At 54.5% G+C, this 21,231-nt stretch overlaps 1 protein-coding gene across 7 annotated transcripts in view; it reads left to right on the forward strand.

Annotated features, from left to right (window-relative positions):
- NPRL3 (NPR3 like, GATOR1 complex subunit) overlaps nt 1-21,231 on the forward strand; it is a 39,082-nt gene that overhangs the window by 12,099 nt on the left and 5,752 nt on the right. For 5 of the 7 annotated variants that reach the window (XM_034670741.1, XM_034670740.1, XM_034670742.1 and 2 more), the window contains 7 exons: nt 1,612-1,686; nt 6,033-6,258; nt 7,992-8,073; nt 15,239-15,376; nt 16,336-16,492; nt 19,778-19,884; nt 20,337-20,466. In XM_034670741.1, the coding sequence (XP_034526632.1) occupies nt 1,612-1,686; nt 6,033-6,258; nt 7,992-8,073; nt 15,239-15,376; nt 16,336-16,492; nt 19,778-19,884; nt 20,337-20,466 (915 nt within the window). The remainder of the gene's footprint in view (nt 1-1,611; nt 1,687-6,032; nt 6,259-7,991; nt 8,074-15,238; nt 15,377-16,335; nt 16,493-19,777; nt 19,885-20,336; nt 20,467-21,231) is intronic. The other 2 variants (XM_011226120.3, XM_019800634.2) reach the window with 1 other exon arrangement.

The following is a 21,231-nucleotide window of genomic DNA, read 5'->3' on the forward strand; positions in this document are numbered from 1 at the left end:
TGGGGCAGGTACGGCCCTCCCTGGGCAGGTAGGATTCTCCCTGAGCAGGTGGGGCTCTACCTGGAGCAGGTACAGCCTTCCCTGGGCAGGCATGGCCTGTCCTGGCTCTGGGGCCCTTGGGGAGCTGAGGCTCCCACTGGCTTTGGTGAAGCAGCCAGTGTGTCATGCCGTGTACCTGACCCCATGCATGTGTGCATGCATGCAATGAGCTACAGATCCCCATAGGCCTCTCGTGGTTTCATTTCCTGCCCCTGGCTTTTGCTCTTTGCATACTGGGTCTCTCCTGACTGCCACCTTCTGCTTTATATCTAGGACGTCTGTTTCTAAAGTGGTGCAAGTATTTTTCCTTATTTATTAAATGATATCATAGCAAGTATGATTATTAATTTAGTTCCTACATTGTGCTAAATCCTGTATGTGCATTCTGTGATGAATGAAATGTTACATACAGTACTGAGGGGTTTTAAGAAGACTGAATGTGCTGTATTACCCAAGGGCGTTTGACACCAGAACCTGCTAGACGGCCCTTTGCACACAGGCACAATCAGGGCTTTGATAAGATGGGGTAAGATTTAGCTCCATTTATATGATCCAGAAATTGCAGTCCTCAAATCTTTTCCATGAATATGCCCATGGAAGGAGTTTCTGAGGCAGTTGGAGGTGCCAGGACATCAGGCCATGGCTGGCTGGCTGACTGCACCAGCCCCACGGGTGGCACCTTCCTCCTTACTGAGACAGGGCTCAGTCCCCACTGCTGACCTGTGGGTGACAGAGGGGAGATGTGACATCCTGCCAGGAGTCAAACTGCAGTGACAAGCAGGGTTGGTAAAGAGCCTGCTTGGGATGGCCCCGGGAGATGTGGCCAGCACACACACACACACACACACACACACACACACACATACACGCTTGGGATGGCCCAGGGAGTTGTGGCCGACACACACACATGCACGCGCGCGCACACACACACACACGCTTGGGATGGCCCAGGGAGTTGTGGCCGACACACACATGTGTGCAAGCTCCTATGCCCNCACACACATGCACGCGCGCGCACACACACACACGCTTGGGATGGCCCAGGGAGTTGTGGCCGACACACACATGTGTGCAAGCTCCTATGCCCCCTGGTGGCAACACGGGTATTCAGCTCGGTGTTTGTGGCTTGGGGTGGCTGGATGCGGGAGCAGCGGCTTGGTCTCTGCTGGCTCTGAGCATGATCCTGTCTCTTAATCGTCCTGGGTGGTTGCCATACCTGGCTGAGACAGAGGTCCCGGGTGGACGCTGAAAACAGCAGTGGGGGAGGGAGAATACCGCACTTGCTCTCGTGTGGGCACCTCCGCTCACTTCCATTGGCTGGGGTAGTCGCGGCACTTTGGATCATAGCACTGACCCTTCCGCTCTTGTCTCAGCTGTGTTTCCACCTGTCTGTGCTGCCTGTGCTTGTCTGTACAAAGACAGTGGTCACTTCTCAAAGACCCTAGGGCTGGCTCTGTTTTTCTCTGGGTCGGCTATATTCTGGAACCTCTTCCCATGCCTGAAGAATAGCACTTAACAGGATTTCTTGGAATGTGGTGGCTCTCACTCATTAGAATTATATTTCTTTTCCAGGTTTCAAAAACAGATCCGTCTCCGAAGAGGGAAGCTCCCACCATGATTCTTTTTAATGTGGTGTTTGCGCTGAGGGTGAGTGAGTGTACAGACGGCTGAAGAGCATGGGTAGATCAGGGAGGAGGGTCCGGGGGAGAGTAGCAGCAGCTCATTTGCAGTGACTCTGTCATTGGCTCAGAGCTCAGACTGCAGAGCTGGCCCAGCTGTTGCCAGGCCACGCCTGCAAGAGTCTGCCCATGCTGTTTTTTCTAAATAAGATACACATAATAGTTACCATTTTGACCATTTTAAAGTGTACAGTTTGGTGGCATATAGGAACAACGTTGTGAAACTGTCACCATTATCAGTTCTAGAACATTTTCATTGCCCCAAAAGGAGACCACTTATTCCTCATTTTCTTCCTCTCCCAGCCCCTGGAAACCACCAGTTTACTTTCTGTCTGTGGACTAACCTATTCTGCATTTCCTACAGTGTGTGACCTTTGGTGTCTGTCTTGTCTCACTTAGCTCGTCCATGTGAACTAACATGTAACGTGGATCAGGACTTCATTCCTTTTTGTGGTGGAATCGTATTCTGTTGTACGGGTGGACTGCAGTTCGTGCGTTCGTCTGTCAATGAACATTTGTGCTGTCTCTGCATTTTGGCCATTATGAACGATGTGTGTTCATCAGTATAATATTATGGCCAGCGCTGTTATGGACATTTGTGTCCAAATGTTTCTGTGGACACACGTTTTTATTTCCCTTGGGTATATAGCCAGGCGTGGCGTTGCAGGGTCATGTGACAACCAGCTGAGGAAGGGCCGACTGTTTCCCACGTGGTTGCACCATCTACCTTGCCACGAGCAGTGCGTGAGCGTTCCAGTGTACCTTCCTCCTCACTGACACTTGTGGTTTTCCACTTTGTTTCTAATAATTAAGCCTGATAGTTTCTTAAGGCAGTTCCCAGAGCTGTCTGAAGTTGTGTTAGAGGAAATTTCTTTTCAGTGAAGCTGTCAAAATATAAGGGATCCAAATAAACATAAGAAGCAACCCTGGGTAAAGACTCGCTCGTATTTCGAAAGGACTTTGAATTGCCTAGGAATTTTATACTTGGTGACGGTTACATAACAGAATTCCTCTGAACTGTCCCACTACCTGTTTGTACCAAAATATTCAGTAGTCCCTTTCTGGCTGGGCACATGTGATCTGCGTAATGGCTTTTCACAGAAGTGTCCCAGACAGAGTGACTGGGGCTCAGGAACAAGGAGCAGTGTGTTTTCTGAAAGCCTTCAGAGTGGCAGAAACAACACTTAGCAGAGAGGTCACCTGTAAAGTTGGGTACCGCTCTAAGTCTCGAGGTGCTTTTCTCTTGAGAGAAAACCACATTCACTGTGAACGGCTCAAAACCAAAATGATGCTGGAGGAAAGGTCCTTTGGAATGGATCTTAAGATTAAAAACTGGCCTTCCTTGCTGATAAATAAGGAACTGCATGTTAAGACAAAGTGATTGGTTAACGGTGGCTGTCCCTGGGGCATGCGGTTCCGCATGGAGACCTTTACTTGTGTAATTTTGGCATTTTCACAGTGTAAATAATACAGGGTATGACTTATAAAATTACATAATACAGACATCCACAATGAGAACTCAAGTAAGAAATAAAAAACCAAAAATCATGACGAATGCTGTCCGCCTGTGAGCACTGATAGTCCCTGTGGGACGGGCGGTGAGAAGCAGCCACGGCCCCACCCTGCAGGCAGGCCCTGGTCTCTGGGAAACAGCATGTGATAGCAGAATGTGTGACACCCCTGGATACAGCAGTCAAGAAAACAAGCAGATTTTAAAGTTGTGTGCACACTTTCATAGTAACAATTAGACTGGAAATGGTTCTGGTACCCAGTAGTTGGGGACTGATGAGACAAGGTGGTAGTTATCATGCTGGCACAGCCTGTGGCTGTTAAGGTGAGGCGTGGGGGCGGGGCCACAACCTGGAGGAGGGTAGATGGATTGCTGCAGTAGGCAATAAGGTAGTGCAGGACTTCAGGTAGAGGGGCCAGCACGTCGAGGAGTGCGAGGAATTTTAAATAATGCAAAGTGTTGATATTTTTAGGGTCGGAAGTTATTTTTTCCTTTTTAATAGTCATATAAAAACATATATATATTTACTTTGAAGAGTTTCAAACACACCCCCAACTAGTGACAATAGTTTGATAACCCTCATAGACCTGTCTCTGATGTCCTATAGCTGTCGCCGGGCCTCCCTGGCTTCTCTTCCCCCACCTGGTTGCTCAGGTGTTTCAAGGCAAGTGCCAGATCTCACGTCTGTTCATTTCTGTGAACCTCAGGGAGCATCTCTCTGAAATGCGAACATTTACGTTATACCGTGATACCCTTTCATACCTGATGAAGTTTGCCATAATTTGGTATCAGCTAGTGCCTAGTGGCCATAGTTTTTGCCATTGGCCTGTCTGGACCGGGGTGAAAACCTTGCCCTCACGAGTGTGTGGGCTGTGTCTGTAGGTCTCTGCCAGTCTAGGACTCTCCTCTCCCTTCATCCCATCGAATGGTCCATGGTTGGGTCCATCTCATTATGCTTGCTCTCTGTTTGTGTATTGCCTGCAAATTGGACATCTGCTCTGAAGGCCTCATTACGTTTTGGTAATATTTTTTGGGAGCAAGAAAGTCTCACAGGCGATACTCTAAATTTCCTGCTATTTCACATCACCTGTGGGGCAAACATGGCGTTTCTAAGTGTTCCCACTCAGGGCCGGCACGTCCTAGGTGGTGCCTTTCTCACTCTGTCCAGACAGAGCCTTGAGTGGTTCCTGGCCTGTGAAGCCAAACAGGACACCCCAGCATACGCCATCAGTGCAGGTCATCGGGCCTCGCCTGGGTGAGCACCCCTCGCGTGCCTGGGAATGTGGAGCAGGTGGACTCGGGCATCTGACTTGAAACACCGTCCTGTCCCAGCCAGCGGGACCTTGAGCGTAGGGTCAGGCTCTCAGGCATGACTCGATTGCTTCTTGAAGGGAATTACCATGTGCACAGGGTCACTCTCCTTCCTCTGTTTTGCTGCCGAGAGTAGTTTGACACAGATTCTTCTGTGTATTTTGTTGTAAAGCAGTTGTACATGCTTTATAACCTAGGCCCTCTAGTTCCATGATCTTGTGCAGAACATTGTTGAGGGGCTATCCTTGCCGTGAAGGGGCAGGGCTGCTGCCTGGTGGTGGGCATGGCATGAAAGTAGTGTTTAGTCCTCTCCCCAGCACACGCATGTTGTTGCCAGGTGTGAATTCTCTTTGTGAACCTGAGATAGGCTAAGAGTTCAGAAAATCTCTCCAGCTCCAGGTGAGGAAGGTGTTTACTGAGTCTGGTGTGGGTTTTGGTCCAGAAGGCTGGCTGTGGACACCTTGCTGGTAGGGCCCTGCCTGCCAGATAAACAGGAGGGGAGGCAGTACCTTGGTTTTAATCAGCGGCACCATGCGTCCCTCTCCCTTCTCCCACCTCCACACCTAGGATGACTCAGCAGCCCTGTCGGCCTCCTGAAACACTGAGTCATGGTTGGCCAGTTATCTGCTCTCTGGAGCATCTTCAGAGACCCTGCAGCGGCCTGCTCCACCCCTGCCCGGGGTGGGTGTGCCCGCCTGGCCTCACTGAGGCGTCTGATAGGTTCTAGAGTTAGCACAGGTGCCAGGGGAGCTGGTGGGGAGAGGGGAGGCCTGGAGCCAGCTGACTTCTGGTAGCCAGGCTTGTTTCTGCTGGGAAGAGCCTCTTCTCCTGAGGACAGTGTGCTCAGCAGACGGTCAGCCTGGTGCTTCTGTTTACTACGCTCCCTGTCCCTGTTGTCATGGGTCCATGTGGTTGAATTTGCACGAAGCCTGGTCCTGCCCACCAGTGGTCAGCAGTACACTGGTGACCGCACACGCTGCTAGGGTTTCTGCCCCAGATAGGCTCTGTCAGACGAACTGGGGAGGGAGGTGCCACTGTTGAACATTCTCAGAGGGGAGCCTATGGTCATGCAGCAGGTGGGTAGTGGGATCTGTGCCTTCAGCTGCCCGACCACCCCAGTGGGGCTACCCTTGTTTGGCCTGGAGTGGGTGCTGGATCTGTGCCCTGCCACCCGCCACCCTGGATGGCCCTGGTGTGGTGCCTTGCATCGCCTCCGCTTGTTGGCAATGCCTGTGTCCCCCACCAGCTGGGGGGCCCCACAGAACCATCTCTGTGTTGCCATCCAGGTAGCCATTCCCAAGCTAGGGTGTGAGCACACTGATGTTTCTGTGGACAGATCCTAGAGGGGACAGAGGACCGGGGACAGTGGTGGCACCTGGAGAGGGCTGTGTGGGAAAGGAGCAGAGAGGGTTCCTCCATGCCGTGCGTCTGCTGTGCCTGTGTGCTGCCTGAGTACCCGTGCCGCGTTTGAGTCCCATGTGCCTCTCCCGCAGGCCAACGCAGACCCGTCAGTGATAAACTGTCTGCACACCCTTTCCCGACGCATTGCCACCGTGCTACAGCACGAGGAACGCCGCTGCCAGTACCTCACGAGGGAGGCCAAGCTGATCCTGGCGCTGCAGGACGAGGTGTCCGCGGTGGCGGACGGTGAGTGTGGCAGAGTGTCTCCTACTCCACACAGCATGGCAGGGACCTTTCGAGGCAGGGACCCCGGTCCAGGTTTGTACATGCAGAAACGCAGGCGCCAAGAGGTTATGGGATGTCTCGTGGTCTTCCCCGGGTGCACGGGAGGACACCCCAGGGGACACAGCTGGAGAGCAGCTCTGAACCGATGCCGTGACCGCACCCCACCTCCCAGCTACATTGCCCACCCAGCCCTGCTCCCGCCGGCTGTGCTTTCCTGTGGCGGGAGGTCATGTGGAGGGGCCAGTGGAACATGGAGCTGGGAAGGTGGGCACTTTCCAGGTCTTGGCTTTCACGTGAATTGAAGGAGGACCTAACTGAGTTATCAGCTGACCAATTGTTAAAGACACTGTTTGTCAGTAGATCGCTGTGGATTTTGGTGTTCCATAAGCACTTCTAAGCACAGAGAAGCGCCAGCCTGTGGCACACCCCAGCTCCATCTCAGCCAGCACCCCTGTAACAAGAGAGAAAACCAGAAACGTCTGCAGGTGAATCCAGCCTAACTTTAGCAACAAGGAAAGGTAGTGATCAGCGTACATAAACTGTTCCACTCAGGTGCATTTTCAGTGAAAACTTGCTTTTTATGTTTGACAGCTGTCAAAATGTATAAGTACGTTTTGGCCTGTTATGTATTGATTAGTAACAATGCAGAAGTTTAGTTTATTTTTTTTTTATTTTTTATTTTTTTTAAAGATTTTATTTATTTATTTGACAGAGAGACAGATGCGAGAGAGGGAACACAAGCAGGGGGAGTGGGAGAGGAAGAAGCAGGCTCACAGCGGAGGAGCCTGATGTGGGGCTCGATCCCATAACGCCGGGATCATGCCCTGAGCCGAAGGCAGACGCTTAAACGCTGTGCCACCCAGGCGCCCCAGAAGTTTAGTTTAAAAAAAATTCTCTCTAGAGTCTGTGACTTTATCACAGAATTTTTTTTTTTTTTAAGATTTCGTGTATTAGAGAGAGGGAGCGTGAGTGCACACAAGCAGGGGGAGCGGCAGGCAGAGGGGAGAGGAGAAGCAGACTCCCCGCCGAGCAGGGAGCCCGATGTGGGACTTGATCCCAGGACCCTGAGATCATGACCCGAGCCAAAGGCAGACCCTTCACCGACTGAGCCCCCCAGGCGCCCCTATCACAGGAAATGTTTCAGAATTCAATTTAACTACATACGTTAAGACATTAATGAGAAAGGATTGATGAAAGACGTTTGATCATAAGAGTAGATTGGATTGGTATGAGAGGGTGGGGTGAGGCAGGAAGCATCTGCTCACCAAGAAGAAGGTATCTCTGGGGGTCTGTGCTCCGGGGCCACCAGGGAACTGGCTTCAGGGTCAGATGTGCCATGTAGAGACAGTTGAACAAATCAGCCGAAATTCCATCTTAATTCAACTGGTTGCACAGATTTCATAAGATGCAGTGGGGAACGACCTGATGTTTGGCTCAGAATGATTTAAAATTTATTTTCAGTTAAACTTGCTTTTTTTAAAGATTTATTTATTTTAGAGAGAGCGTGTGAGTGCTGGATGGGGTGTGGAGGGGCGGAGGGGGAGAGAGCATCTCGAGCAGACTCCCTGATGAGTGTGGAGCTCGATGCGGGGCTCGATCTCACGACCCCAAGATCATGATCTGAGCCAAAACCAAGAGTCAGACTTTCAACCTACAGCCACCCAGGCGCCCCAGTTAAACTTGTTTTTAAAGGTGTTTTCCATTGTAGCCTTTGCGTATTTCCTTGCTTTGGAGGCTCTAAATTTGCTGTGTTCCGATTCTTGCAGCAAATGATGGTCCTCAGTCCCCATTTCATCACATTCTGCCCAAGTGCAAGCTGGCCAGGGACCTCAAGGAAGCTTACGACAGGTAAGACAGGTGGGTGGTATGCTTGGTGCACCTGCCTGTGGGCCTTGTTGCCTGTTCTCCCGTTGTGCCACTGAGATGGGGGTGGGAGAGGACTGGGAGTGCCAGCCCTTGTGCTGGGACAGCCCCTCCCTGAACCGGACCTGAACCGGACCTGAACCGGGCCTCTCATGTGTGAGAGCCCGAGATTCCTTTGAGTCTTGAGATACGAGGTCAGCACGACATGCTGCCAGGTTCCTGGTCTGCCTCCTAACATGGGTGTCACTGGCATCACTTCACTGAGGAGGGAACTGAGGCTCAAAGGGTGCCCCGCACTCTGTGGGATGTGGGGCTTGGGGCCTGAGTGTAGGAAGGCAGCAGGCATTGCGGACACAGCAGAGCCTTACAGTTGTTCCAGTTCCAGTTATATTGCTGTTCCCAGCTTCTGTGGAGAAGCAAAGAACGTCTGTTCTTTTTAAGGAGTGTCCACCACTCCCTGACCCTGGGTCTGCAGTGTGGGTGGGAGGTGGAAGGGAGGCTTGGGCGGGTGCCCAAGTGACAGTTCCCCTGAAAGCTGTGCCTTTCCGCCCTGCTCCGGGGCCGTTGGTGCATGCGGGGCCATCACCCAGGGCTGAGGAGACCGCACGGCGTGGGCATGCTGCACAGACAGCACAGAGGTGCAGGCTTCTCTGGGCCTCGTCCTCGCACACGGCCCAGTGCCCTCCCCTGGCCTTTCAGGGCTTCACTCCATCGGTAGACTCCACGCTACCCACTGGAGGTGGGCTGGACCTAAGAGCTGTGGCTGCCGATACCACGTGTCATCCAACCCAGGAAAGGGTGGCTTGTCTAGGATCCTCTTTTTTTTTTAAAGGTTTTATTTATTTGACAGAGAGAGAGCAAGCATGACCAGGCGAGCAGCAGGCAGAGGGAGAAGCTGACTCCCTGCTGAGCAGGGAGCCCCATGCAGGACTCGATCCCAGGACCCTGGGATCATGACCTGAGCCAAAGGCAGGCGCTTAAGGACTGAGCCACCCAGGCGCCCTTAGGATCCTGTTTTGGTGTTGGCAGTTTTCCTGATCTCACCATCAGTACATGTTTGTTATCGATATTTAGGAATTCTAGAAAGCATAGAGAAAGCAAAGCCCATCTATGGTCCCATACGCAATGATTATTGTTAAGAGCATTTTGGAAACTTTCATTCTCTTTGCTGTTTTAACTGAAGCTTTTGAAAAGGCCACGTATCCATCAAGTTTGAAAGTCCAAGTCTTGGCATCTTTCCTGCTGTACCACCCACCACCAGGCTCCCATCCCAGTGACAGGTGCATCTCAGCAGGCCTCCACGTGTCATGCGTCCTCCCGCACAGACGGGCTGGAGGCACACACAGGTGAACGCTGACCACCCTTGTCCCCTTACAGTGCGTGTGCTGACTGTCCCCAGCCTTCTTAGTCTGGCAGTGTAGCTTAGGCCCTGTCTATACTGGTAAATAAGGACTTTTTCTTGTGTTGCCTAGTTAGCCAGCCCCTGTCTTGGGCATTGAGTTGGCCACAGCCTCTGGTGCTGTAAGACCTGTGCTTGGCTCTGCGCGTGTGGTGCCGTGCGTGTGTGCCTGTTTTTTTATCAGATGAATTCCCGACAGTGGAATTGCCAGGCCGGATTGGTAAAATGCCCTTGTAATACGGTGCACGTGCCTGTGGGGCTTGTGCCACAGGCTGCACCCCCGCTAGCAACAAAGGAGACACCTCTTCCTCTGGCGGGGCCGGCACAGGGTCTCGGCGAGCCATGGGTCTTAGCCGCGGTGTCTCCACAGCTGTGTCGGGATGCCGCTGTGCGCATCCCCCTTTCCTGTCTGAGCTCTCCTCAGACCCCTGTCCGTCTCTCTGTTGGGAGGAAAGGTGCCTTTGTACAGGAAGCAGAGCTGTCCTCTGTGACAGAAGTTGCAGCTCGTGTTCCTTTGTCCTGACCTCGCTGACTGCTGGGTGTTAGGGCACGGAACTCGCGTCCTGTAGTCCCTGCATCTCTTTCTCCCGTGACATCGCTCCTGACGTCCTGACCGCGTTGAAGTCACTGCAGTCAGAGAAGTGCTGCCCTTTGATCTTGGGTTGGCTGGTGTTGGAAATGGCTTCCTGGGAAAATGTTGCCTTGTTCTGAATGGTACTCAGCCTGCCTCCGCTACGGTCAGACCGCAAGCAAAATTCAGGCTAACCTGGAGATGAACACCAAACCAGAACCAGACTTGCTATGTCTAAAGAAAGAATGGACCGTGGTTTCTTATGTGTGAACTGCATGTTGGAGGCAGTAAAGTCTTGAGTGGTTGACCTGCCTGCAGTGCTCAGAACTTGGGGCAGCCCAGCGCCCCCCAGTGGGCGTTAGTTTAAAGGAGGACAGGAATCAGCATTTTGGAAGAAAGGGCTCCCAGGCTTCATTGTTCAGCACTTGCCTCTTCCCTTTAGCCCAGGCTTCCTGGTCAGTTAGTGTTCAGGATCCCATTTCCCCCGGGTAAACTCCCCATCTACCCTTTCCTGTTCCCAGACCCCTCCCTTCCCAGTCTTGGGTCCTGGGACCCATGTCACGTAAGCCAGCAGCAGTGCTACTCTGGTGGGAGTCCCAGGGGCAGTGCGGTCCTCCCCTGCACCCTGTCCCAGCCTGCCGATAGCAGTGGCTCTGTGATTGCCCAGGAGCCCCCGGCCTGCGGCCTTCCCTTTGCCTTGAGGTCTGGCCTGGCCTGCTGCTGCAGGGTGGACTTACCTTGTAGCTAAGGAAGGGAGACTTGAGTTTACATGACGGATGCAGTAGCATGGAACACAGAGCCTTCTCCCTTTGGCAGCTTTCCAGCAGATCCTGGGAGGGTTTTCTCTGAGCAGAAGTGAGAGACTGGAAGCTGTGAGATATGGAGATTGGAGATCGGGGTGAGACTTCTTAAAGGAGTTGTTCTGGATTTGCTGTTTTAATTAAAATCTGTGGTTGTGGTGTGGCCTCATGCCCCAGGACCTCAGTGTCTGTGAATATAGGGTGGCCGCATGAATCGCTTGGGAGCGTACCCTGACTGTTGCATCGTCTCTGTCTCCCCTCGGAGCTCGGTGACCTCAGTGACAGTGCCCCACTGATTTGTGTGACTGTCAGGTTGTGCTCCCATGAAGTCAGGAAATGTCCCTTCACTTTCTGTAACACAGACGTTGTGGTTGACCTGTGGGGAAGCACAGCTTGCCCACTGGGGCTTGAGGGAATGAGTAAACAGCAGTCATGTTGTGGAGTCCATGGTTTGACCAAGTGTTTGCTGAATGGTTTTCAGAGGTAAAGGGGCCTGTGCTGGGGCCGGGAGGCTCCGAGCTCGGGGGAGCTGCCCAGGGTCTGGCCGGGCAGGTGGCATTGGGAACTGCGTGCTTGCTCATTGCCACCTCACACCGCTGCCTGTTCAGAGCAGAGGTGCGCCCACAGACACCTCTGCTAATATCCTGGGAGTTTTCGTCCCTTTTTCCATAAAATGCGCTTCTGTAAACCTTTCGTGTGAAATTTCAAGACGGGCCTTTTGGAGCCCAGTCGGACCTCTCGAATTGTGTGCAGCGTCCCACTCTCTGTAGTAGGAAGCCTGGCTGTGTGTGGGACCAGAGCCAGTAGGTGCTGGGCTGGCAGGAAGAAAGGTGCCGGGACACCAAAGAAGGGTTCAGCTCTTGGCTGAAGGGTTAGGAGCTGAAGCTCTTTCTCAGGTGGTGAGATGAGAGGGCGGTAGGATTAGCTGGTACACACCGCATTCCATCTGGGATGGGAAAGATAAGGGCATGTCTCAAAGGCCAGCATGTTGCCTCTTGCACAGTCATCGCCTTAGGACTCAGGGCATCTATCTGGTGCAGCAGATGGGGCTGGGCGCCCTGTGTGGCCCAGAGCTGTGTGACAGGCTGGATAAGCCTCACGTGGGGGCAGTGCTTTTCGTGCAGTGTTTCCAGACCAAACATCCCTGCCTGGCAGACAGAAGTGCAGACGTAGCAGGAACATTTAGGCCCCAAACCCCTGCTCTACTAAAGAGTCTTGTGGTAAAAGTGCACTTTGCGTAGCATAGGGAATATACTGGGTAATAGTGCAGTAATTTTATTTGGTGACAGATGGCGGCTGCACTTGTGGGGGTGCGCACCGAGTGATGGAGAGGACTGTCGCACGCCCGCACCGGATACAGACTATGTCAGCTACGCTGCAATGATAATAAATACAAACATGAAATGTAGCCTCAGAGAGGCTTTCAGAGGGAAGCCTCTGAAGCGTTAGGAAGGAACCAAACAGAGACAAAGCTTTTTTCCCTTCGTCTTGACAGACGTCAGTGTGGCTCCTGGCTCACCTCTTGCTGCAGGCAGACTTACGGGCTTTCCGAGGGCGCCGTGTGGGTGGCCGTAGTCCACACAGTCTCCACACTGACTCTCGTGCGAGGTACTCCATGGGTGGACGTGGCCAGTGGGTGAGCAGATGCCTGGAAAAGTGGAGTAAGATCCACGTGAAAACCAGGGAACCAATGTGGGAGCATCTCTCCCACTCTGAAAAGACCTCACGCCCGTGTGTGCATGCACATGGCATTGCTGAGCTCCTGGGGGAGCACAGACAGCTCCAAGTGAAACAGTAGGAGTCTCCCTGTTTAGTCTGATTTTCCGGTGTTCCAGCTGCCACTTTGAGCCATATCCTGAGGACAACAGCTTAGAAGCAGACCTTTCTTTTCAGTCCACCAGCCTTTCTGTCCAGGTATATAGTGAAATAGAGGAGGGAGGGGCCTGCCCATGTTAGCTTTGTCAAGTTCACTCTCCCTGCAGCCCTGCTTTTCCTCATTCTTCTCTTCCTTTTGTACATGGATGCTGACAGTCTGAGACACTAGGCAGCTCTCAAGTGGTGTGACCTTGGATTTTGTAAGAGGCTGTTTCTCAGGGTTTGATGGGAGCTGTCCACCTGCAAAGACCCTTGCCCAAAGCTTGGTGAGGCTCTGGGAACCTCCGTCCGCTCCATTTACTTACTTAGCAGTCCGTTCTCTGGATCTCTTCCCTAGATCATGACACTCACCAGACCCACTCATGGGTTTCACCCTGAGGGACTGTGGCATCAGCAGTGACCAAACCTTTGCATTCCAGACTCAGCCACAGCTTGCAGCCCCCACCCTTGCAGCCATGGGTGCTCGGACCCTCCCTTTGGGGACTGCTCGGTGGCACAGATATCCTGGGAGTGCGGCATGGGTTTTCCTGATGCCTCCAGGCAGGCCAGGCAGATGGTGTTTGGGAGTTGTGGGCCAGTTGGCAGTGAGCAGATAGTTGTGTTGGCAGGAATCCTAGGGGGTCGTTGAGGTCACAGTGCTCTGTGTTCTTCCCACTGTTTTTTTCTCCTCATTACGCATTCCCTGCCTGAGAAAACTGCTGCCCACAGGTCCTGCCGGCTCTTTGGGTGGACCTGTGGAGAAGCCTGTGGTAGTTGGTCTGCTGCTTGAGGCTTCAGGGAAGAGATGGTAAGATCAGCCTGTGGCTGTGGGCAGTGTGGGCCATAGTGCTGCCTGCCAGCACCGGGCCTCTGTGTGCCCCCGAGGGAGGTCTGAGACAGGCCTCCTGAGCCATGGCCCGCCCCCCACTCTGCCGGATATGGGTGTCTTGGCCTCTCCGGCCACTTGGGAATTGCAGAGTGGGGTTGGAATGTGATGGGAGGACCTGGGCCCGGCCCGGCCTTGACAGTGGGCACACGTTCCCCTCTTGTCCACCTGCCAGGGGTGTGGTGAGGACCAGCCATGGGGGCTTTGCCCAAGTAGCCACTTCTGCATGCCCCATACCAAGTGCTGTTGGCCCTTAGCACAGGAGCTGTGAGCTAGGCTTTGGGTGCTGTCAGGCTGGCTTCTCCTTGGAGCGTTTCAGAAGCGCCTGCTGGGAACAGCTCCTTTGTGTGTGGCTCTCCGCTGCGGGGCATCTGGGGCCACTGCCTAATGTGGAGCTCCCCCGGAACCTGTTCTGTGGCCCGGGCTTCCTGAGACATAGTCCACCCGGAGTCGGCAGCATGCTCCTGGGGCCCCTTTCCTTCCTGTGTTGATGGGATGGTTCTCATTGCTCCCCAGGTGCCCGACACTTGACCAGCTGTGTGGGGAGCAGTTAATGAACCCCAAGCCCGCAGCTGGTGCCTGAATTCTGGTCAGGGAAACGGCATCAGCCAGCAGACGAGTAGGTGTATCCCGTGGTCAAGTGCCCAGACGCACGTGACCACACAGCAGTCAGATTGCCTGTGAGGCTGGGGCCAGGGCTTGCCTCACAACCTCACAGAAAAGGGGGGGGGCTTGAATTGAGACCTGAAACGAGGAAGGAACCCAGGGCACCTGGATGGAGCACTAGAGGCCGAGAAGAGCAGAGCGGCCAGTACAGGTGGACCCAAACGGCCTGGGGTAGGAGACAAAGTCAGAGAAAAGTGGGCAGGTCATGTGGGGCTCCCGGCATTTGGGGGCCTTGGCTGTCAGAGTAGGGAGGATGGACAGGGGGCTGATGCTGAGAAGGTCTGGACTTTGTAACTCCCTGTAGGTAGAGAGACAGGATTGGCAGATGGTCAAGGTGGGATGTGGGAGAAAGAAGGATTCAGGGACAGGGTGGCCATATGTGGCCTGACCAATGTTTAGCCCTGAAAGAACCAAATTGCCATCACCAAGGAGCTGGGGAGTGAGAGGTTTGCAGCTGAGGCTGGCTTGGATGGTTGCTGTGGTACAGCTTGGGCACTGCTCACATCTGTAGGGAGGTGGGTGCCATGTGCCCCTCCCTGAAAGCACGTTGTGGGGGTCTCGGCACCCCCCCCACCTTTCCCCTCCTGCTCACCTCCCCTTTTTGGAGACAGGCCCTGTCCTGCTTGGCTGCCCTCCTGTGATGGGGCCTTCGTGGGATGTGCAAAGGGCCTGGCTCTCACTGCGGTGCCGAGGAGGCCTTAGTGTAGCCTCTGACAGACATAGAAGAGGCTTCTCTCAAGTCCTGGCACTCTGGTTGGACTACAGATTCCAGGGCTACCCAGAGATACATTTGTGTGTGTTCTTCTCTTAAAGGCGGTGAGATCTGGAAGATGCTGTCTTGCCCCAGGGTTTCACGTGCAGTTTGCTCCGAGCATCAGGGGCAGTATGCCGGGGTTTTGTGTCACCCGTGTGTGTGGTTAGAAGTGACTTGGGTTAGCGATGGCTGCTGACAGGCTGGGGCCCACTCTCTGCAGCCTGTGTACGTCTGGCGTGGTGCGTCTCCACATCAACAGCTGGCTGGAGGTGAGCTTCTGCCTGCCCCATAAGATCCACTACGCCGCGGCCAGCCTCATCCCCCCCGAGGCCATCGAGCGGAGCCTGAAAGCCATCCGGTGAGTGCCAGCCCATGCATGCTGCCTGCGGCCCTTCTCTCTGGCTTCTGCCTGACGTGTTACCAGTTACTCCCTTCGAGAGTTCTCTTTCTTCCTGCCACAGGCTCTGGCAGGTAAGGCTCTACTGTTCATAGAAGTAAAAATGCATATTTTGGGGTCTGGTTCTTGTCCAGAATGCCCAACCGCGAGTTTCCTCTAGGCCCTCTCGGCACTGCCTGGGTGATGAGGCTCTGTGCTCGAGGGCCCTCTCCTCAGGCCTGGGCAGGGTCTGAGCACCCTGGCGAGAAGCCACGCTGTGGGCGGAATGTCGTCTTCCCAGTGTTGCTCACCGGACCTCCTGCATTTGAATCAGAACTTGTGGGAACTCAGTTTCTTAATTTAACGGGTTTCCTGCAAGGAAAGAGCTAAGCTCAGTTTTCGCAACCCCCCCCCCATTAAAGTCCCCTGTTTCCTTAGATATTTTTTAACTGAAAAAAGAAATCTGGGCACATTATGGAAAATTGGGAGATGAGAGAAAGCAGGGCACACATAACCCTCTCTCCCTTGCCCTGTCTGTGCGCTAAGTCCCTGTCCTTCCTCCTGGACTTCCTCGCTAAGTATATTTTTATGTAGTTCTGTTCATAGCCTGTGGCGGGGATTTTGCTTTTCCATATTTGGGACTCTTTCCTTGGGAAAGATTAATGTATTTTTTCAGTCAACAAATGTTTGCTGGGCAGTCCCAGAGGTGGGAGATGGCGTTGGGTCGTCGGGCCTTCTTCAGATTTGTTCCACTTGGTTTTTTCTGAGGGCTATTGTAATCCTGTGGCTTTTTAAAGGCCCCAGGACACACTGCTGCCCTCCCGTCTAAGCCTTCCAGTGGCCTCTTCTCTCGGGTTCAGTATCTGTGTGCTCCAGGTACGTGCCTGGTTAGGGGGCCTGTAGCCCGCACGTCCCACTGACCCTGTGACTCCGCTCTGCAGCCCGTACCACGCTCTGCTGCTGCTCAGTGATGAGAAGTCCCTGCTGGGTGAGCTCCCACTGGACTGCTCCCCGGCCCTGGTGCGCGTGATCAAGACCACATCCGCCGTGAGGAACCTGCAGCAGCTGGCCCAGGATGCAGACCTGGCCTTGCTGCAGGTACCCTGGGGGCTGCAGACACACCCTAAACGGGGGACAACCGGTGGGGGAGGGGTGGGCACATCAGAGAAGCTGGTCCCTGGGAGGAGGTGGGAGGTCGAGCGTCAGGAAAGCAGGATTCCTGTGTGCCGTGTCCCCAGGACCTGGCAGTCTAGCTGAGAGCCACTGCATGGCCTGTGGTGGTGGGTTGGGTAGTTGCTGGGTTCGCTCCAAGTGCTGGAATCTGAGTCAGGTCTGGCTTCAGGGCTGGCTTTGTGAATTGGCCCTGGGACTGATGTTGTCTTCTGTGTCCGGGAGTCGTGAGGCATGAGGCCCTCCAGGTGCTGGGTGACGGGGCTGTGGAGGATGGGGTGCCAGGGCTGGGGGCTTGCAGGGTTGAACCAGGGGCCCGCAGGGGGTTACTGTGTGGGAAACCAGTTCCACATTTCTACTTTGCCAGTGTGGGAGGTGAGGGCCCACCTGTGTGCAGAACCAGGACCTATCCTGGTGGCCTTGACCACCCCCCTTGTATGTGCATTCAGGCCTGTGTTCTGTGTGAGGTCCCACCGTCTTGCTGAGCCATATGCTTGTGGGCTGCAATTTTTTGTTTTTGTTTTTTTAAGATTTATCTATTTATTAGAGAGAGAGTGTGTGCCTGAGCACGTGCGAGCTGGGGGAGAGGCAGAGGCAGAGAGAGAGGCAGAGAATCCCTAGCAGACCCACAGCTGAGCAGGGAGCCCAATTCAGGGATCGATCTCATGATCCCGAGATCACGACCTGAACTGAAAACAAGAGCCGGATGCCCAACCGACTGAGCCATCCAGGCACCCCTACAGTTTCAGATTGAATGGAGGACCCCTCAGTCCTGGCTGTGATCTGGTTGGAGCCTGGGTTGGGGCCAAGGAGTGAGGAGAAGCACAGGAAGAAGTTGAAGGTCCCAAGGCAGTTGTGCCTTCCAAGTGACGGCTGAGGGCTGGACCCGGGTCTGGTCACAGTGAGCACTGTGTGGCCACCAGGGGGCAGCAGGACCTGGCCCGGTAGCGGTGGCTCTCTGAGGCTGAGGAAGAGGAGCCCAGGTGTGAGGCAGGCCTGCCTGCCCCCCTGCCCACCCCCACCCCCCAGGAGGCACGCCTTTGGCCTTTGGTCTTTAGCATGTTGGGGGAGCTTAACTCTCAGGCCTGTGTTTCCCAAAGCAGCATTTTCTGATTCTGTCGTCCAGAGTGAGTCCTTCCCTCGTCTGTACCCTGTGACCTTTATCCATCCCCTGTGAGATTATTTATTGGATTCTGCTGTCGTGCATTGTCCTACGGGCTCCTGGACTGGATGGGACCCAGTGAGGACCACGTCCTGCTCACCTTTGTAGCATCCACAAGACAGAACCTTAAATGTGCTGGTTCTTCCGTACACACCGCAGAGTTTGTGTTCTGACCGACTAAGCCTTCAAAGCTTTCAAGTTTCTCGGTCTCTGGACAAAGACGAAGCTTTGGTGATGTCCCCTTCACTTCCCTGACCTAGCCTTGCCATGGGGAGACTGTTTTTTCCTTCTGTAATCCTCCCCACTGAGCCCTCTTCAAATCAGGGTTTCCTGCTGGGGCGGTAGTCAGCCTCCCCGGCCTCTGCACTTGCTGCCACCTGTGGCAGTTGGCCCCAAGGGGGCTCCGAGGACAGCAGAGCCGGCTGAGCCCGTTGGAGCCCCAAGCACGGATGGGCCCACTAGGGAGAAATTGTTCTCAGGGCTCCTGGCTGGCTCGGTCGGCAGAGCGTGTGACTCTTGATCTTGGGGCCGTGAGTTTGAGCCCCACGTTGGGTGTAGAGATTGCTTAAGAAAAAATAAAATCTTAAATAATTCATGTTTCATCATAGGCAAAGTCAGTATCTTGGGCTTTTCTGTTTAATTTTAATTCTAGCATCATTAGCATACAGTGTTGTCTTAGTTCCAGGTGGATAGTACAGTGAGTGCAGCTCCGTATGTTACTCACTGCTCCCCAAGATAGGTGCACTCTGAATCCCCTTCACCTCTTTTACCCACCCTCCCGCCCACCTCCCCGCTTTTGACTTTTTTGTCGTGATAAAGTTAATATGTTCTTATAAAAATTCAAATATCACACAAATTACGGGCACAGAGAATCCCTGCAATCCTGTATCACAGCGATAACCACTGTAGATTCCTCTAGACTTTTTGTATGTGTCAGTTATTAACACATTATCTTTGAGTCACAAAATTAGGATCACACTCTCCATTCCTTGTGATTGGCTCCCCACACACCTTCACATCCTACTCCCCGGGTCCTGTGAGCACAGCCTCATGTGGGACTTTGCAGGTGTGATGAAGGGTTCTGAGGTGGGCAGTGACCCTGGATGGTCCGGGTGGGCCAGGTGTCACCACAGGGCCCTTGTGAGAGATGGGCAGGGGGTGTGACCATGGAGGCAGGGATCGGAGGGATGTGGCCACGCGCCAAGGAAGGTCGCTGCTAGAGGAGGTAGGGTGGCTGTTCCCCCGGAGTCTCTGGAGAACGTGTCCCTGCCGGGAGCTGGACTTCAGCCTGAGCTATGAGTTCAGACCTCTGGTCTCCAGAATGGCACTCTGGCTGCAGGGAGAGGTGGGAGGTAGACACCACAGGTGAGGGCGACGGCAGAGGGAGGAAAGTGGGCATATCGATGCTTTGGAGCGGGTGTCAGCGGGACTTGGGATGAGAGAGAAGAGCGGCAGTGAAGGGCTGAAGTTCTGCCGTGTTGGCACTAGTGGTCCTGTTCCAAGGCGAGGTGGGAGTGCGCTCCGCAGTGTCCGGGCCTCGTGTGTGGGGTGGGGTGACCCCCCTCGGGGGCACTCAGTGATGGCACAGTGCGCCTGGGCGATGCAGAGCCAGGAATGTCTGCCGCCTTGCCCTGAGGTGCTGCAGTGCTGTATTCTCAGACCTGGGCTCCCGTCTTGAGGTTGGAAGGAATTTCTGGCATCCTAGTCTGTCTGTGGCCCATCCTGTCTGAGAGTCCAGGGCAGCCGGGCAGTGGGATGTGGTCTAGGGATGCTGGGACACACAGGGACGAGTGCAGGAGGGGCAGGACAGGTTCCGGGACCCTACGTCCATTGCCACGTGGAAACCCATCCCCGTGCTGGGCACCTCAGATGTCCCCATGCTCATAAGACCTTTCCTCAGTGCCGGCCTGGACAGGGTCCTATGGAAAGTTACCGTCCCAGACCACAGCAGGAACCGGGGATAAAATGGGTTATTGTGTGTGTGCTGTGACGAACGCCCAGGTAAGGGCTGGAGAGTCAGGCAGTACCCTCCCAGCTCCCACCGCCTGCAGGTTTTCCAGCTCGCGGCCCACCTGGTATACTGGGGCAAGGCCATCATCATCTACCCACTGTGTGAGAACAACGTCTACATGCTTTCTCCTAACGCCAGCGTGTGTCTGTGAGTACCTCCGGCTGCCAGAGCCCAGGATGGTGCTCCCCTGCTCAGCCGGGCCTCCGCTTGGGCTTGGTTGCTGGCCTCTGCTGCGTCCGGCTTCTAATTCTGGCCTGGTCCGGTGCCACGTGGCCCTGCCCCGGGCCTGTGCTTCTGGCGTTCAAAGCCCCCATGCAGGCCCCTGCCTGCAGGCCAGTGGGCTGTGGGTGGGGTGCTTGGTGGGGGTTGGGAGGCTTCATCTTGACTTGAGGGCTCAGAGGGGCTTTGGCTTGTGCCCATGGCTCCTGCTGCCCCTCGAGGGAAGGCATCTGGGTTCTGTCCTCATGGCACCCATCCTGGGCCACCTGCTGTGCCGCGCCTCCCTGCTGTCCACCCTGGGCTCGTGGCCGGGACACACGTGTCATGAAACAGGAGAGGCCTGCTGAGTTCATGGGCGTGCTCGCCTCCCCTCTCTCCAGGTACTCCCCGCTGGCCGAACGGTTCTCCCGTCAGTTTCCGGCTCACGACCTGCCCTCTGTCCTTGCTAAGTTCTCCTTGCCTGTCTCCTTGTCAGAGTTCAGGAACCCTCTCGCCCCCCCTGTGCAGGAGGTAAGTCGCAGGAGTCCACGGAGTCCAGGAACTACCCACCCAGTGTCAGTTCCTCATCCCAGGGCCCCCAGTGCTGCTGCACCCTTAGCCTGGGTTTTGGGGAGGAGGGGGCTTGGTAGTGTAGGTGGTACATGTCGTGCCAGGGTGACCAAAAGCTGGCTCCCCGGCCAGGCCACCTACAGACACTTGGGCCAAGTCCCACGTCCACCCACCCTGGCTGCCGTGAGTGGTTCTTGGGGTTGGAACCGAGTTAAGAGGCCCAGGTGGCAGGACAGTGGTAACCTTTCCTGGGGGGATGCAGACTCAGCTTTATTTTCAATGAACTTGGGCCCTGGCTTCCTGCTCTCTTCCCCTCCATGGTCCAGGTGGCCACAAGGTATGTGGGTCCAAGTCCTGGGTTCACTGGTCCCGAGGATCTCCTCATCCAAGAGGATCTGGAGAGGACAGGCCTGGGACAGGCTCCGTTGGGCCTGGGTCCAGGCAAGGGACAGGTGGGGTTGCTGGGGGTGGCAAGGGCTCATCCAGGAAGGTATGAAGCATATGGAATGAACTGGTGAGTTCTGGGTCAGGTGCGGCCTGGACCCCAGAATGAGCCTCTGGCTCCCTCCCCTGTGCTGCACAGAGTCAGGATGGGCCAGCGGTTGGGACACACAGGGACGAGTGCTGGGGCTGAGTGTTCTCAAGGCTTTGTCTTCAGAAGGAAAGTATTTTTTTTTAGTAAGTGCAAGATCTGTTAGGCAAACCAGTCCTTAAAAGCAAACCCTT

The sequence above is a fragment of the Ailuropoda melanoleuca genome, chromosome 10, assembly GCF_002007445.2.
Source record: "Ailuropoda melanoleuca isolate Jingjing chromosome 10, ASM200744v2, whole genome shotgun sequence".
Taxonomy (NCBI): Eukaryota; Metazoa; Chordata; class Mammalia; order Carnivora; family Ursidae; genus Ailuropoda; species Ailuropoda melanoleuca.